Source organism: Oryza sativa, chromosome 1 (assembly GCF_034140825.1).
Source record: "Oryza sativa Japonica Group chromosome 1, ASM3414082v1".
Classification (NCBI taxonomy): domain Eukaryota; kingdom Viridiplantae; phylum Streptophyta; class Magnoliopsida; order Poales; family Poaceae; genus Oryza; species Oryza sativa.
The window spans coordinates 3,405,191-3,421,962 of NC_089035.1; the positions used below are offsets into that span (position 1 = coordinate 3,405,191).

General features: G+C 41.0%; 3 protein-coding genes across 9 annotated transcripts; all 3 read left to right on the plus strand.

Annotated features, from left to right (window-relative positions):
- The first annotated feature begins 925 nt into the window (after positions 1 to 925).
- Positions 926 to 4,105, plus strand: LOC4327139 (probable staphylococcal-like nuclease CAN1). Its single transcript, NM_001409054.1, has 9 exons — positions 926 to 1,225; positions 1,341 to 1,396; positions 2,040 to 2,154; positions 2,260 to 2,376; positions 2,497 to 2,684; positions 2,787 to 2,846; positions 2,954 to 3,113; positions 3,492 to 3,560; positions 3,674 to 4,105. The coding sequence occupies exons 1-9, from the start codon at positions 1,097 to 1,099 to the stop codon at positions 3,773 to 3,775; spliced, it is 996 nt and encodes a 331-aa protein (NP_001395983.1). The 5' UTR covers positions 926 to 1,096; the 3' UTR covers positions 3,776 to 4,105.
- An 897-nt stretch (positions 4,106 to 5,002) lies between these two features.
- Positions 5,003 to 7,574, plus strand: LOC107276328 (probable staphylococcal-like nuclease CAN1). Of its 2 annotated transcripts, none has more exons than XM_015766499.3 (7): positions 5,003 to 5,395; positions 5,644 to 5,730; positions 5,810 to 6,006; positions 6,091 to 6,150; positions 6,237 to 6,396; positions 6,744 to 6,812; positions 6,940 to 7,574. In XM_015766499.3, exons 1-7 carry the CDS (start codon positions 5,222 to 5,224, stop codon positions 7,075 to 7,077), a joined length of 885 nt encoding a protein of 294 aa, XP_015621985.3. In that variant the 5' UTR covers positions 5,003 to 5,221; the 3' UTR covers positions 7,078 to 7,574. The 2 variants fall into 2 exon arrangements, with proteins under 2 accessions (XP_015621985.3, XP_015621986.3); XM_015766500.3 differs by having other exon boundaries at positions 5,819 to 6,006.
- Positions 7,575 to 9,003: 1,429 nt separating this feature from the next.
- Positions 9,004 to 11,285, plus strand: LOC9267411 (uncharacterized). Of its 6 annotated transcripts, none has more exons than XM_015766501.3 (6): positions 9,004 to 9,154; positions 9,345 to 9,658; positions 9,952 to 10,036; positions 10,215 to 10,269; positions 10,587 to 10,725; positions 10,804 to 11,285. In XM_015766501.3, exons 2-6 carry the CDS (start codon positions 9,485 to 9,487, stop codon positions 10,945 to 10,947), a joined length of 597 nt encoding a protein of 198 aa, XP_015621987.1. In that variant the 5' UTR covers positions 9,004 to 9,154; positions 9,345 to 9,484; the 3' UTR covers positions 10,948 to 11,285. The 6 variants fall into 6 exon arrangements, with proteins under 6 accessions (XP_015621987.1, XP_015621990.1, XP_015621988.1 ...); XM_015766504.3 differs by having other exon boundaries at positions 9,345 to 9,592; XM_015766502.3 differs by having other exon boundaries at positions 9,348 to 9,658.
- Positions 11,286 to 16,772: the final 5,487 nt, after the last annotated feature.

Here is a 16,772-nt window from a genome sequence, read left to right on the forward strand (position 1 = left end):
CAACAAATAAATAAATTCCATGCTTTGTGTTAGCCACTTCGTGAAGCCTTCCAGCAGTTTCTTCTTTCAGATGCTAAATCCAAAATCCTTGCCAATGCAAGGTTGTCAGGAATTCACAAATATATAAATTTAAATTCAACTTCTACAAATTATAATAAAAATAATAAATTTGATTGAATATATTACATAGCTAAAGTTTAATTTGTTAACTATTTTGTTACAATTTGGTCGTGAAGTGATATATTACATATTAATCTATTTTGTTAAAAAAAATTAAAAAATAGATTATATACAATAAACAAACGGACATTCACTCGCGTGAATAGAATCCTTATCGTGAACGGATGCACGACCGTCAGGTTCCAGCAAGGCCTTGCACGCTCGAACTGAGAATTGAGCATCTTGAGTGCAGCCGTGGAGTAACGGAATGAACTGACGCGCTGCGACCGTTAAAAATCACGAGAATCCTCACCATCAAATAATCTGCTCCCTTAGCTGCTGCTAACTGACGTCTGAGGTGGCTCGTGTGCAGTCGTCCAAATCGCCATTCGCAACTGCTTTGTTCGCATGCCACCTAGCATCAACGACGACGACTTTCTGAAATCTCACCAAAAAAAAGAAAAGCAAAGCATTTTGAATTCGTTTTTCCTCCCTGAATTGAAGGCAAAGAATCCTGAATTCGCCGGGAACAAACCTCCTGTCGACGCCTGGACAGATTAGTTAGAACATAATCCTAATTCAGTAATTCCTAACTCGACATCAGCATCAAGACATTGACACAACACAAAAGCACACATAGATAGCCACAGGATTCGCTCCACAGTGAATCCGGACCGTCCAGCCAGGGCACCGCCCGGATCCAATCACCGCCCTCCACGTGGCAAATCTCGCTTCGACTCGACAGCTTAACAGCTTTTCCTCCCTCGTGAAGAGAGCTCCGATTCCGAAACGGCTAAAACCGCTTTCACACTGCCTCTTTCGCGCAGATCCATACAAAACCACCGGAAAAGTTTTCAAATCCCGAAGCGGATTCGCGCACGGAAACCCACAGTCGATTCTCCGGTGAGAGGATTGTTTCGGCGGCGAGGTCGGGGGCATGGGGAACAGCATATACAGGTTCCTGTGCGGCCTCTGCTCGCCGTCGCCGGAGTACCAGCCGCACGGCGCGCACCCCGCCGTCGCGGCGCTCGGCCGGGACATCCAGCAGTTCGAGGCCACCTCGCAGGTGAGGGCGTGAGGCTGAAGCTGATGAAATTCGATTTTGCGATGCGTCGGCGTCGTAAGGTGATGGGATTTTTTTTTCTTGGGGGGTTTAATTTGGTTTGTTTTGAATTTTTAAGGTTCCGGATGGGCTGAGCCGGCATGTAGTCTCCTCCAAGAAAGCGCAGGCTAATTGGTGCGTAATTCAATTCCTCCTACTTATGTTTTCTTCCTCCTTGTTTCGAGCTGGAAATGGATCAGAGCCGATGAGCTTTGTCGTAATCGCGAGGGATTGGGCGTGTGAAAATTTTGAAAGCGACGTGTTCAAGAGGAAAATAACTCTTCTTTTTTTTTTGAAAAAACAAAGTTCATTTCTTTCTTTTGGAAAAGAGAATTTCCTTTCTTTTTCAAGCAAGAAGAAACAAAATATATCATTCGCTGATTTTGGTGACGGAATTGTGGTTCAGTACGTCGAGGGGTATCGAGAGATAACTTTACTAAACTGAACCGCAATAATTGAGTGAAGCTTAATCAGGCAGTGGAGAATTCGGTAAATTAAATCAGTCATAAATGCTTGCAGTAATTGTCATTAGCCAGTAGGCACGGTAGGATTTCCTCAAACCGCTGCCATGATACTAGCAGGGTTTACTAAATCGTTTGGGATCAGGATTATCGTCACCTCATGGTTTAGCGGTAACCGTGTGTTTACCGTGTTTACCGTGGTTTTAAAAACTGAAAAGATTATTAGACGCGATAAATCGCGTGATAATCGCATGATTTTGTAAGCCCTGGACACTAGTAGTCTAGTACTACTGTGATAAAATTTCCTGGTGCTGTAGGTACAAGAAGCTGATAGTGACATGGAAGAAAGCCAGGCCGACGCCGAGGACGCCGGAGGAAGCCGCGCGGCTCGTCGTCACCACGCTGAAGAATCATCAGAAAGCAGACGTCGAGGTATATCTCAAAGATTCAAACTTCCAATGTCATCATACTCATATTCTAGGCGCTTGAATTCTGAAAGTCTGAACAATCGATGCATGCCTGTTTATGCTTGTCCAGGGATTCTTGGTTTTCTATGGCCTTCCAATTCCAAATGCAGCAGCAAGTACCCCTGCGCCTCACACTGCACACGTCCCAAAACCTCAAGGTTGCAAGTTTGAGCTGCACACTCTCCCGGTGAGACTGATTATTACTTTCTAATCTCTGAATTTTCCTCGCAAAAAAAACAAATATCATCTGAATTTTTCATGCCAAGAAAGGCTCTTGGACTGACAAGTGCACCTGCTAGTTTCTTAGGTCGATGCAAAGGCCGTGGCCGACGGCGACACGATCACCGTGTACATTGACACGGCCGATCCTCGGGAGTCCGGCAATGTTCCCCGTGAAATTCAGAAAGCGGCGGCGGAACGGACAAGGGCGCGCGCGGCCAGGGATTATCAGAAGGCCGACGGGTTGCAGAAGATGATAGCTGATGCAGGATATAGGTCATCAGCTTGCACTTCACATCGATCAATCAGTTTTTTGTTAAATTTTCAGAGATGGTTAATGGTTCAGGCTGTGTGACAATTCTGAAGTTTTCAATGCAGGCAAGTTCCTAATGCGAGAGGCGAGGAAGTGCTCGCAAAGAAGTACAGGATCAGGCTAAGGTCTGTGTGCTACTATCTCTTGATCACTCGATCAATGAGCAAATGATTCTGCCGTTTTTCTTCTTCTCAAGTTTGAGGTGGTCGTATGAAATGAAATGAAAATGCAGGGGGATTGATGCGCCGGAGAGCGCCATGCCGTACGGCAAGGAGGCAAAAGAGGCGCTTCTGAAAATGGTGCAGGGAAAGAGCCTGAAGGTCTATGTGTATGATGAGGACCGGTATGGTAGATGCGTCGGAGATATCTACTGCGATGGGGTGTTTGTGCAGGTAATCATGCAGTGAAATCAATTTCATCGTTAGAACACTTTTGTTCTTGTTGAATTGCAATGGCACATTGTGCACCAATGGGAGAAGCTTAGAAAGTACTACTGCGATAGTTTGCGCCATGTGCCATTTCGCTTGCAGTTGTTATACTGCAGTTTTGTTTAATGGAGTGTTACTTAGGATCATGAAAGTTCAGGTGTTTAACTGGAATATGAAGGAAAGTTAATTCGTTCTTTTAAAACTTTTGCTTCCGCGTTCTGCAAGGAACTGTGAAAATATTTCATCACATGACACGTACTGAAAAAGTTTATCTTTTCCTGAAGCCTATCTTTCTTCCATACTTACACAAGGTACATAATTTGCCTCTTGCTTTCTGAACAGGAGCAAATGTTGAAGAAAGGATGTGCATGGCACTATACTGCCTATGACCAACGACCAGAGCTGGCCAAGGTACATTGAAACCATACAGCTACACAGATCACTTGAGTGAAAAGCACCATGAACATTCAGGTTGTTCTGTATCATATTTCTAAATGAGAGCCTTTGATTTTTCAATCTATCAGTGGGAGAAACAGGCGCAATCTGGCAGGAAGGGCTTGTGGGCGGCGTCAAGGCCACAGAAGCCATGGGAATGGAGGAGGGACAAGCGCAATGGTACAGCATGAACATGAACCATGAACAACAGATGATTGATTTATAATATTAGCTCTTTCAGACTTGTAGCCCGGAGCAATATATGCTTTACACCACAGTAGAAGTGTAGATCGTGTAGTGTGTACACTAGTACATCGGCAGAGGGGTTGTCAAGGAAGAAGAGGGCGTTGATTGGTGTGTGTACTATAATTGATTAAGTGCATATCGTGATTTGTGTGTTGTATTGTATTTGAGAATTGCATTGTTGTAAAACTGAAACTGGTAGAGGATGTCCAAGTGAATTCAATGTTGTTCAGGAACTTCATAAAGCTGAATATAAGTAATCATCTATCCCCCTTCTCTGAAAGAGCACAAATCTTAAAGCAGCATATTGTACCTTTTTTTTTTGCCGGGAGCAGTGGCGGATACAGAAAATCGATTCGTTGGTGTCATAACGTGTCTATCGGTGCCATAGTATGCTAATTATGCTTAAATCATGGTGTTATAATATATGGATAAACAGTTTTGCTATAGGTTTTGCTGAAAACCGTCGGTGTCTGACACCGACACTTATACTGTAGATCCACCCCTAGCCAGAGAATACTAGCTCCATCCACACATACAAATATTTTGACCATTTCATTTCTCTATAAATATAAGGGATTTTGGGGTCTCGAGAATAAAGAAACTATAACAGACATTTCATCGGTTATCATTAATTCTCGTTCGATGTGCTAGAAGTACAACAGATAATATCTCAGCTTTTTTATTACAACCTTAATTTTTGCTAAATAATCAATTACTACCTTCATATTTTAATGTATGACACCGTTGACTTTTTGTCCAACGTTTGACTATTCGTCTTATTCAAAAAAATATGTAATTATCATTTATTTTATTGTGACTTGATTCGTCATCAAATGTTCTTTAAATATGACATAAATATTTTTCATATTTGCATAAAAAATTTGAATAAAACGAATGGTCAAACGCTGATCGAAAAGTCAACGGCGTCATACATTAAAATACGGAGGGAGTATATCTGTTAACGAAGGGAACAAACATCCAATGACTTTGTCATAAACAGACCTGAATTGGAGACAGCTCAGACAGGGAGATAGAAGCCCAAGCCTATGAACGGAGGTGCTGAGTTCATTAGACCTAAGGCCCAACAAAATCTCCAAAAAGTAGGCCCAAGAAAGGATACAGCCCATGAGCCCATGATACACATTCGAAAGAAGCCCACCAGTAACGCTCCCAGGCCGACCCAGCTCGGTTCGCACGCCACGGACGCGCGACCCCCGCCGCGCCGGCGCCGCCTCGGCCTCGCGACGGCTTCCGCTCGCCTGCGCCGGCGGCGAGCGGGAAGAGCTTGCCGCCTGGGCGCCGGGTGGCTGGCTGGCCTCCTCCTCCTCCAGGGCCAGATCTGCGGACCGGAACGGCGTGGTGCACCACGGGCTCGGGTGCTTGGTGGTGGCATGTACGCCGCTCACAGGCATCGCCACGAGAGGGGTGCCCATGCCCACGGCGGCGGCGGCGGAGGAGGAGGAGGAGGAGGAGCTAAGGAGCGGCGCGGTACGTCGCCGGTGCTGTTCTGCTTTGTAGCCGCTGCTGTCCTCGTCGGAAATGCCTGCCACGGGCTGTTCCCGCAGGTATTGAGAAATGAGCGCTGAGTTCCTGACGCGTTTAAATCCACTGATTAGCTGAGTTCCCTTCCAAATTAGCACTGAAATTACAGATCTACATATATCTGAAGAAATCTGTCGATTTTTCTTTTTGTTGACCTGTTTATACTGTCTAAGATTGATAGTGGAACCGTTGTAGATTCAGCTGGTGAAGAAACTCCAATGTCTTGGTGTCCTAAATTCGATTTCTTGGTCGTTTTACTTTGCTGTTGCAGAAGAAGGTATCAAGCCATGGATTTAATTGGATAATGTCGTTGACGCCCAAACCTCAAGGTGTTAAGTATGAGCTGCACACGCTCCCCGTGAGGCCTCACTCTCTTTGCAATTGGCATATCCTTTAGCAATGCTGTGGTAGTTGAATGTCTGAAAAATGTGTGCTAGTTTCTTCAGGTGGATTCTAAGGCTGTAACTGACGGCGACACGATTACTGTTCACGTTGTCACAGCTGATCACCCGGGGTCTTTGAATGTGCCCCAGGAAGTTCAGAGAACAGCGGCTGACCGTGCCGAAGCACTGATGACCAAGAATTATCAGAGGGCTGATGAATTGCAGAAGATCATACTTGATGCAGGGTTTAGGTTGTTTTGCTTAGAATTCAGCACAATATTCAGTTTTCTTCACATGGTTTCTGCCTGTGACACTTCTGAAACTTTTCAGTGCAGGCAAGTTACTGACTCAAGAGGTGGACAGGTTCTCATGAAGAAATACCGGATTAGGCTAAGGTTTATCTGGCTTCTGGATTCTTGTTCGAGTGAGGTACTTCTTTCCAACTGGGCTGATATAATGTAATGAAATGTATGAAATGCAGAGGCATCGATGCACCAGAGACCTCAATGCCTTATGGCAGAGAAGCAAAGGAGGAGCTAACAATGCTGGTGCAGGGAAAGAGACTGAAGATTTCTGTGTATGGCAATGACCGGTACAGTCGATTAGTTGGAGATGTCGATTGCAATGGGGTATTCGTGCAGGTAAGAAATCACATTGCGGTCTGCTTGGGCCCTGGAGTTCTGTCCGAAAGGTCTAGCATACTGAAATGTTTGGGCCCTCTAGTCTTGTGATCACAAGTTTACAACTGTTTCATTGAGGTTCTTCCATGTACAACGAAATGTATGTATTCAGGATCATGAAATGCTTAGAGTTTTTGATAAGAGCATAAGTCAGAGCTACAGACACAAGCTTTGATCTAAATCCTGCAAGAAAATTTCTGAATTTCCTGTGCTGAAGAAGACACATGCTTTCTAGCACTGATTTTAGAGAGTTATTAGTGACATTTTGAATACGAAATATATTAAGCTTATTCTTTATTTTTCAAAAGGAACACATGCTGAAGAAAGGGCTTGCATGGCACTACATTGCCTATGATCAACGACCGGAGCTTGCCAGGGTAAGCAATGCATTGTCCAGTACTAAGTATGGAACACCTGACAGCTCAAGTTTACTTGACTGAAGACCATGCTCTGAACATTTTTTTCAAGCATAAACACGAGTTACTGACAGACATAAATTTTCAGTGGGAGAATCAGGCAAAAGCGAGTCAAATTGGTTTATGGTCTTTGCCGAACCCTGACAAACCATGGGAATGGAGGAAGGAGAAGCGCATCAGGAATTCAAGACAGGGTAAAATCAGCCGTGGATTTCAGTTGATTTAGGCCCTGTTTGGCACAGCTCCAGCTCCAGCTCCACCCCTCCTGGAGCTGGAGCTCAGCCAAACAGTTTCAGCTCCACCAAAACTGGGAGTGGAGTTGGGTGGAGCTCTCTCACAAAATGTACTAGAGTTGTGGAGCTGGGTTTAGGCAGCTCCACAACTCCACTCCAAACTCAACTCCTGGAGTTATATTTAGGAGTTGGAGTTATACCAAACAGGCCCTTACTCTGCAATCTTCTAGCCCAGAGGCCAGAGCAATGGTTCTGTAGAATCTGTAGCTTGTGCCGTGTATACCTGAAAATTTTACTAGCTGTTGTAAGGCAAATTAGCAGTGTTGATTGAGTGTAACTTGTAAGTTGTAAGCTCCGACTTGGGATGAGGATTTGTTGCATTCGACTGTTGTAATTCCTGTAACATGGGACTTGACTGGTCGTTATAAACCTGTAATGGATATCGTGTTGATTAAACCAAAGGCATATGATTAAGTGAGGAAGTGTCAAACATGAGCCAAGCAATGTAGTTGCACATGAAACTGTTGAAGAACCAGAGATTTTAGGGCTTTTCATCGTAGTTTATTTTCCAATATTGGCTCTTATATCATGAATAATACAAATATAAAAGTTTTACTCATAAATTATTTTTATTGCTTCGTTTATTTTTCTATGACTTATCGGTTGTAGCTCAACCAATCAGATGCCGTTGTGATGTCGGTTTACGGAAAATTTTCACATGTCCCATCTTTCATCGAGATAAAAGAACACCATGAGAACCGTGCCTAGCTCGGTTGGTATGGGTTGATTGCTTTCGCCCAGCAGACCTAGGTTTGACCTCTCGACCTGCTCATATTCCACCTGGATTAAAGAAGGATTGGAAAAATATGTGGCTTCTCGTATCTTAATACCATCGGATGGCTAGCTCTTTCTAGCCATCCCAACTTTTTTTTTATATAAAAGAACACCACATAATCAAATGCCTCAAATTCACCATCATCCAAGGTGCCCTTCAAATTTACTAGACTGAATTGCACTACTTTGAACCGCATTTTATTACCAAACTTTCAGTTTGGACTACTCCTATATAATCTTTTCACTTTGAATTAGGTATTTTTACCTTTTGCATCACTTTGGACCACCCAACACACTTATTCATCTACATCCAACATGCCTATATCAAAAGTATGGTCTACATAAAGCTTCAAAACTTTATCAATATGCAAGAAACCGACATAATCTAGATCATTGATGTATTTGAAAAAAGAGTCAAGTGACTTATCTCGATCGTGTGTTCACTCGGTAGACATGACACCGTGCATTGTCGCCACATGGATGGACTGCCCTCTCCCCTCTCCATGGCAATTCGCTTCAGGATTGGTGGCCATCTTCTAGGGCTTGCTTACCCGAGCATCTTCGCTTAGGCTTCGACTCCTTGGTCCTCCTAGTCTCTTGGCAACTGTGGAAGGAGTGGAACTCCAGGGTTTTTGACTCGGCACTATCCTCGGTCTCTGTGCTTATTGAGCCCATTCACTCGGAAGGCCGTCTGTGGTCTTCTGCGGGCATTGCTGCTTTGGGGATTTGCTAGGAGTGTAGTGTGCTCCGCCCCCTCCCTCTTGTATGTTGGAGTAGTCTTTTTGCACTACTAGTTCTTTTTCCCTTTTCTTTTTCCCTCCTCTCTAGCATAGGCCTGCCTGCTCGATTGCGTTGTGTAACAAATCTCCTTTTCTTCTAATATATTGACGTGTAATTCTTTTACGCGTTCGAAAAAAAAGTAAGGTGGCCTAAAGTACAACAATGGTAAATTATCTAGTTTATAAAATAAAAACATTAGTTGGAATGGTGGTTCAAACTTCACAGTGAAACTTTGGCATTGTAATAAAAATTGGCCAAACTGTAATTTACTCAATTTATTACTTCTACAAACGGACGGCTACGATGCATCGCGTTAGAATTCACGGAGAAATCCCAGCCTGCAGCTGCAGGTGGTTAGGTTACCCGTTCAGCCGTCCTCCTCCTCCTCCGCCGCCGCCGTCGCCGGCGGCGGGTCTGCGTTTACTCCTCCAAACCCGTCTCGCGTTTCATTCGCAGGTACGCGCGCTCACGTCGATCCTTTGCTGTACATTTTGGGTGGTTGGGGTGCATTGATGTGGGCATGGATGTTGTTTCATCACCATACTTGATAATGCTATGTAGAAATACAGACTTCTTTTTTTCGTGTCTCCCCGTATTAAATTTGCGCAATTAATTTGCAGTGATGCGTTTTTTTTCTCTATATCAGCAGTTAGGAGATCATGGGATTCACTAGACATTTGGGCGGATGTGTTGTTCTTGTTAGGTTCGTTCAAGGATTGAAAGCTTCTGAAATGAACGCCATTGGTTGGGACTTCGAGTGTTTTGATGTTCTGAAAGCCTGAAACCATGAAGAATCGAGCAGTAGAGATGTCGAGTGGCGTGTACACGTATAAACATCACTGCGAGGGAGGATTCGATATCCATGAAATCTACATCAAGAGGAGCAAATTCAGGGTGCTGTTCTCTTATGTCGGCGAAATTTTCCTCTTTGCGAATGTACTGCATGCCTTGCTGTTAAAGGTCGTTGTTCTCTCGGATGATAATCCCAAGTGGTAGCTGAGTCTTCACTATTTCAGTGACCTACTGCATTCTCCCAAAAAATTTATTTGCTGATTGCTGAATGCCAACATTTTTCATGATGTGAATAGATATGTGAGGTTCTTCAAAAACAAGCTTATCATACATGCCTTGTCAGTGATACTCACATGATGTTGATTTTGTTTGGGTACTTAAGATTCAGAAAGAGAAGAAAGGTGTCACCATACGCTTGTGACTTTAATGAGTTTCTGACTTTCTGTGCTCAAATGTTTCAGGAGAGTCTATGCATCAATTCTTTTTGGAGTATTTCATTTGCTTTTGCCGTTGCAAAATGCTTAAAATATAAGCCTGTGAAGAAAGGTAGGTGGGCAGTGTCTGTATTATCTATTTTGTGCATTTTGCACTGATTGTTTAGTTATTTTTTTACCTGAAGGAAGGATAAAGATGTATACCCTTGTTACTCAGGATCCTGATTAGGAATGCTTATATGGAAGTGCAATTGTGTGCTCCTCATTGATACCATTTTAATCCTGTGCAGAGTCATTGTTGATCATGCCAACCTTTGGTGTTCAGCTAGAACAACACTTTTGGAGGTATGAAGATCCAATTTGGATTTTTACAGGGGTGCAATAAGTTCCACTCTTACTTATTCAAATTTTAGTGACACCCCAAGGGGACTTTGGCAATTGCAAATAGATAGGGGTATCATGGTAGTGGAAGTGAAGTCTTCAAAATTTAAATAACTACAAATACTTCTCTCTTTTTTGAGAGAAAATGTACTGAACATGCAAAGTTTTTCAGGAATACAGGCATTGCAGAGACACTTCCCATGTTTCTTAGATTTTATATATGCTGCAGCACGTAGATTTATTTTCTTTTATCTTCTCTTCATCAAAGCTACCTTTTATAGTGGAAGAGTTCATCGTCAATTTGTGCCCGTTGGCAAGCTCCTAAAGCCAGTGTTGAATGAGCATGTGACCCCTATTACATGTTACTGGAGCTTAGTGTTGCTTCTACACAGCGAAGACAAACTCGTGCGTGTTTTTAAGGTAAATTTTTCCTGCTTTCAGTTGGTTTCAAGTGCACTACGAGGAATCCGTTGACTGACGGAGTCCCTTAATTTGCAGAAGGTGTATCCACCAGTCAAAATGATGGTTCCGATATGGAAAGCTTTGGATGCATTCACAAATTATGGTGGCATGGGCAATTCTGTAGCTCTTCAACCAAACCCTCTGCTTATAAATGTTGAACAAGGATGTACAGCGACATGAAGCCGTGATTCACTGAAGACTTTGGCTGACAGAAGAATGTAAACTAAATTTGCTATGGACAAACGAAAATAAACTATAAAATGAGAAAATGTTAGTGATGGAGAGCTGTAATTTTTCACTGGAGGAAGTATTTTATTTCTTCTCTGTTTTTTAGCTGCAGAAATTTACCAGCCCATTTACCACCTTGGCCATGTGTATTTCTGACCCTCTGAAGATTCGCAGTAGAATGTCCTGTACCGGTTTCCAGTTCTTGCATAGGAGTTCATCTTCTGCACATTGTAAACTCATTGCAGTGTACTTTTGCTGGTACTACTAAAAAGCTTACCACTTGGATGAAACCAGATCTGTTCTTCTGATTATATTTTTCCTCGAGCTAGATGTGAACTTATAATAGGAGTCATCCTCCCTGCTGCAGAAGTTGACAAGCCACACGGTTGCACTGCTGCAATAACTTCAGAATGTGTGTAAGCTTGAAATCTCACATGCTGAGAGTTTTTATTTAATCCTGTCTGTCTCTTGTCGGCAGCGACTAGTATAGCATATTAACACTGATCAACTGCTAGTTTACTGTCCATTCCATTGATATCAGTTTGTTGCTAACTAGGCCATTAACTGCAGATTTCAGTGGATCTGAAGATCTAGACATGGAGACCTGTTCTTGGCAGTGTTACCAAAGAAGAACTGTCACCAGGTCATCATCATGCCAGCCATATACCATCATCAACACCATGAAACTTCTCATTATCACAACTGTACATGACAAATTGCCAGATCCTGCATCCCCACCTCATGAAGACTACAAAACTTCCATCACATTCTTGGTCAGACTAAACAGCCATGCTTCACCGAGTGTATCAGAACGGTGAAGGGCCCACATGTCAGTGACCCTGTTCGCGGACGAAAAATCCGTATGAGCGTTTGCTAGGGGGATGTTTGCTCACCGACAACTGGAACCCGACACAAGAACCCGGGTCACTGTCGTTGTGAGCTCTGAATTGGAGGGCATGATGAGTGTGCAAGAGGATGACAAGGACAAAGTGTAATGATACATAGCAATCCTACCAGTGAAGAAAAACTGACAAGGATAAGGCATGTTTCCAAATTACATTCCAATATGTGTGGCTAGCTTAGGTCAATTTTTACCTTTTTTTGGTTTTTGTTCTTCCCACTGTGGGCACTGTTCCTGAGTGCTCCCTTTCCTGTACATCCTTTCTGGTCTGATTTAGCAATGTGGCTGTTTCATGTGTATGATATTTTCGGGAATATTTTTGTTTTCGGGAATATCATGTGTATGGTATTGACACTGTGAAATAAAAGTATTTCTTCAGATTTATCCAATAAAAAAGGTATTTTTATAAAAGCATGTAAACTAACCAGTGTATTTTTAGAGGGCTCGCAATTATCATCATTTTTTTTGGGAATAATTATCATCAATTTTTGTGACAACTGTTCGGTTCTTAACATTCCAGAGTTGAATAGTGTAAAAGGAGGACTATTTTTCAGATATCTCTCTCCTGCCTCTAATAATATATCCTTTTACCTACTACTAATGCTACACGTGATAGATGGCACCGGTTAAAGATTCTGTTTCTTGATCACTCATATTTTCATCTTTGATTCCCTTTTGGATCACTCATTTTATTTCCTCCACTTGGTGGCTACTGGTACAGGCAAGATCTTTCAAGTTTCAACGTATCCCGATCGCATCACTGGATCTTACGTGAAATGAAATCACTGGATCTCAGTATCATTTCCATTCTTCTTAGTTAGTGTCCACTATCAAATCATTTACCAAGCAATCAGTAATTGTAATTGACTGCATCAAGATGGATGTCACCTGCTAAATCCTGACTCGTAGAATGATCAATGATCATATTGTGTTAAATGCACTTGACTAGTTCAATAAAGAACTTAAACTAATGACGAAAAGCGGGCAATCACTTGGTATATTCCACTCCCCCTCATGAGAGGGTCCCTAAGTCTCAAACGTGGAATAGAAATAGGATATAATTATTTTTATTTAATTATGCGTCAAGCATGATTTAAACTTGAGAACTTTAGCTCCCATATCATACCGCGTAAAAGCTTTTTTTCAGTAGTTTCCTTTTCCTTTTCTATTTGGGTCTTTTCTCCCTTCCTCCGGCATAGGCATGTCTGGCTGATTGCGTTGTGCAACAAAACATCTTTTCCCTTCTAATACATTGACGTGCAATCCTTTTGCGCGTTCGTAAAATGATAAGAGAAAACTGAAAATTCACTTATATTTCAAAATATCAAAACTAGAAATTAGCAATTTGCAACTTGTGCATCAACAGCCATGAAAGATGATGCATCACCAACAGTCCAGAACTATTATTCTCCCAAAATAAAGGAGGTCAAGATCAGAACTGTTTACTGAAACTAATCAACAGCACTCCTAAGCTGGCACAAGGTACAATTCTTGTAACGAATTAATGTGAAAAAAGGGGGGGGGGGGGGGGAATTGAACTGCTAACCGATACTGACACACAGTTGATGCCGTTGCTCAGACAGCTGCATATAAATTCCACTGTTCTCCAACATTCTCCCTCATAACTTGCGCCGACGCATTGCAGAAACACACCAATTAATGGATGCCAGCAATTTTCTGAAACTAAATATTCTTGGTGTTTTTTTCTTTCCGTTCAAAAAAAAAATTCTTGGTGTTTTTGGAAATTCTTAAATAAAATATGTGATAGGTATGTGTCTCTTTAATTTTTTTTAATAAAAAGAGAGAAAAATAGATACTATATACGTCTCATATTTTTATGCTGACCAGGGAAGGGAAGCTGAACTAGTCAGTACAGCAGCTACTGAATGTCTGAATTACGAACTCTTCAGTTCATCTGTTACTTTTGAGTCGATTAATTCAGAGAAATTTTGTCGATCAAGTTCTTAAAAATAAAGTGACACATCAGATAGGGGGCACAAACAGTGACGCATGTAACAAGCCTCATTTTCAGGACGCTGCCGTCCATTTCAAATTAAATTATTAATTAACGTCATTAACACTGGCTGGACCGACTAATCACACTCTCAGGACAGTCATTAGCATATATGTCCCTTCTCATTACACGACAATCTAGCACCAGAAACTACCTACACTTACGTATGTACAGCGACAGCTGATCGCACTGTTAACGTATGATTCACACATGGTTGGCCGTAGCCTTATACAGTATTGGCCGTAGTCAACCTCTTCAGACATTTCTAAGCAAAACTACTCCCTCCATCTTTCTAAAATAGTATAGTTTTAGTTAGTAAAAACATAGTATTAAGCATGAGGTTAAAAAATTACTACGTCCTTCGGAGAAAAAAAAAGAGAATAAAAGGTACTACTATTAGTTTAATGACTAAAAAGAAGAAAAATATGAAATGGTATTAAAGAGCTCTAGTGGGCCACTCTAAAACCTCACTCTTTTATGATACTTTTTTAGGTTAAAACTACACTATTTTAAGAACGGAGGAACTCACATTCACAATATTTTTTTTAGATTACCCATAACATCTTATTTATTCTTTTTTCATTTCAAATTTTTCTCTCCATTGAGTTATAAAGGGTACTAGTATATACTCCCTCCATATTTTAATGTATGACGTTGTTGACTTTTCAACCAACGTTTGACCATTCGTTTTATTTAAAATTTTTGTGCAAATATAAAAATATTTATGTCATACTTAAAGAACATTTGATGACGAATCAAGTCACAATAAAATAAATGATAATTACATAAATTTTTTAAATATGACAAATGGTCAAACGTTGGACAAAAAGTCAACGGCATCATACATTAAAATATGGAGGTAGTACTACAGTTCCATCAACTACCATACTTCCTCCAGTCAAAATTATTTAACATTCATTTAGGACAAGATTTAATTAAAATTTTAAAAAAATGACCATCGGTAATTTCTCAAATGGTTTGTTTAAAACCTAAAAACAATGCGGCATGAGCATATTTGTCTTGATAAGGAATAGTGTTTTAAACCTATTAGATTTCACAATTTATTTTAATGTACAGTTGATGAACAATTTTTTAAATATTTTGATTGAATTATATCCCATGCATCAAATATTTTTAACCGGTGAAAGTATTATGTAGGGGATTTTTTTAAAAAAAAAATTGTTCGCAGTGCCTCGTACCTCGATTTTAGAAGAATGTCGAGATTTATTACTCATAATTTTGTGCGATGTTACAATATATAGCAGAAGAAAACACAAGACTAAAACCCTAAAAACTACAATTAGAAAGAAACTAAAAAAACCTGTAAAAAAAACTCAGCAAGCTCACCTCCGAGCTTACAATCATGCGCCAATAGCACCTGCACACACTGCTGGGAATATACAAGACCAATCGCCTCTACGCCTATGACAAAGCTTAATTTTATCCTAAATTAACGGTAGAAAAGTGTGGTAGCCTCTTTAAAAGGTGAAAAGCAGTGCTTATTTCTCAGTTTTTTAAAAAGATAATAGAACTGGTATTCCATCACTGTATTTGGCATAGTCTGCAACGGAGAGAGAGTGTGGCCGATCGATCGATCGATCCATTGGTTTCTTTATTTCCACGTGGTTTTGTCGTTGAATTGCTCCTTTCGGTCTCTGAAAAATTGAATGGTGTGCCATGCGAAAACAACAGGCCACTGTCGCAAACCGTCACCGGTCACGCAGCGAAATTATTCAGTTGACGAGCAAAGAAAATTCACAATTTCTTCTTTGAGCTTCTGACATCTAAAATTTCTTCTAAAAAATCTCGAGCTTTTTAAACAGTTTGCTAATACTTTTATAATTAAAAAAAATTAGAAGTTAGAGGTTTAAAAAGTTAGCTTCTTTTTTTTAAAATTTTTACCACAGCTGGCTACTCATGCAACTTCTTAAAATCTCGTGCTCTCCTGAACAGAGCATATATGCATCAATCGATCAGCACGGCTTGGTTCATCATGTCCTTATGGGCGTTAGGACTTATGCATCGATCGCTCACATCATTTTCTGTCTCACTGAAACAGTTTTATTAGATGGGGTTGTTTGAAATGAAAAGAACGTCGTTTTGTTCGTTAGTTAGGTTAATTAAGCCTGAATTCTGCTTTATGTTATAATCATGCCGTCTTAAAAGTATTTAAACTAGGTATTAAAAGTGGACTTGACAAGACTGGATTACAGGAACAGATATATAATTAAAACCATTTTCAGATTCAGAACCGAGGCTCATGAATCACGATTATGATGCAATTACCAGCGACAGATTCCTAAATTCAGGTGCACTCTCGAGACAGATTGTTAGAACAAGCAAAGTTATTTATTGGTGCTGCTACATCTTACAACCTCAAGCGTGTACAGTGCCATATACTTTTTCTGAATGAGTAAACTGAATTTCAATATCCGAAACGTCTGTAAATTCAGCAAACATTCAGTTCATTCTTCAGCTGCCTGATTTTTTCCTGAATATAGCTAGCTTGCTACATGCCTGAATAAAACTGCCAGTTTTGCCTCTTTTTTTTTTCACCGTCACTGAATTACATAGGTGGAACGTTATGAGATGTAATTTATTGGTTCTTGAAGATGCTGGAGTACCTTAATCTTTCAATGATATGTATCATAAGCCGAGATGCTTTTCTTTTCTTTGAAATCGACACCTTAGCTGTGCTCTCATGATCCATACCTTACAGATTAATGAAGGTGCTTAACTATATACACACTTTATCTGAAGCAATGTGGATCGATTTGCAAAGTAGTTGCACATGCAGGAACACCATTACTTGCTGACAAAATGACGACGCTACATTGAATGCAGTGCTCATTCACTCTGACG

What these genes read in the sequence shown, in the direction of transcription:
- LOC107276328 (XM_015766499.3), top strand. Translation starts at nt 5,222, where the DNA reads ATGTACGCCGCTCACAGGCATCGCCACGAGAGGGGTGCCCATGCCCAC. An exon ending in ATACTTGATGCAGGGTTTAG is followed by an intron (nt 6,007 to 6,090) that starts GTTGTTTTGCTT and finishes TTTTCAGTGCAG; the next exon opens with GCAAGTTACTGACTCAAGAG. An exon ending in AAATACCGGATTAGGCTAAG is followed by an intron (nt 6,151 to 6,236) that starts GTTTATCTGGCT and finishes TATGAAATGCAG; the next exon opens with AGGCATCGATGCACCAGAGA.
- LOC9267411 (XM_015766501.3), top strand. Translation starts at nt 9,485, where the DNA reads ATGAAGAATCGAGCAGTAGAGATGTCGAGTGGCGTGTACACGTATAAA. An exon ending in TGCATGCCTTGCTGTTAAAG is followed by an intron (nt 9,659 to 9,951) that starts GTCGTTGTTCTC and finishes CAAATGTTTCAG; the next exon opens with GAGAGTCTATGCATCAATTC. An exon ending in AACTCGTGCGTGTTTTTAAG is followed by an intron (nt 10,726 to 10,803) that starts GTAAATTTTTCC and finishes CTTAATTTGCAG; the next exon opens with AAGGTGTATCCACCAGTCAA.
- LOC4327139 (NM_001409054.1), top strand. Translation starts at nt 1,097, where the DNA reads ATGGGGAACAGCATATACAGGTTCCTGTGCGGCCTCTGCTCGCCGTCG. An exon ending in AGTTCGAGGCCACCTCGCAG is followed by an intron (nt 1,226 to 1,340) that starts GTGAGGGCGTGA and finishes TGAATTTTTAAG; the next exon opens with GTTCCGGATGGGCTGAGCCG. An exon ending in AAGTACAGGATCAGGCTAAG is followed by an intron (nt 2,847 to 2,953) that starts GTCTGTGTGCTA and finishes ATGAAAATGCAG; the next exon opens with GGGGATTGATGCGCCGGAGA.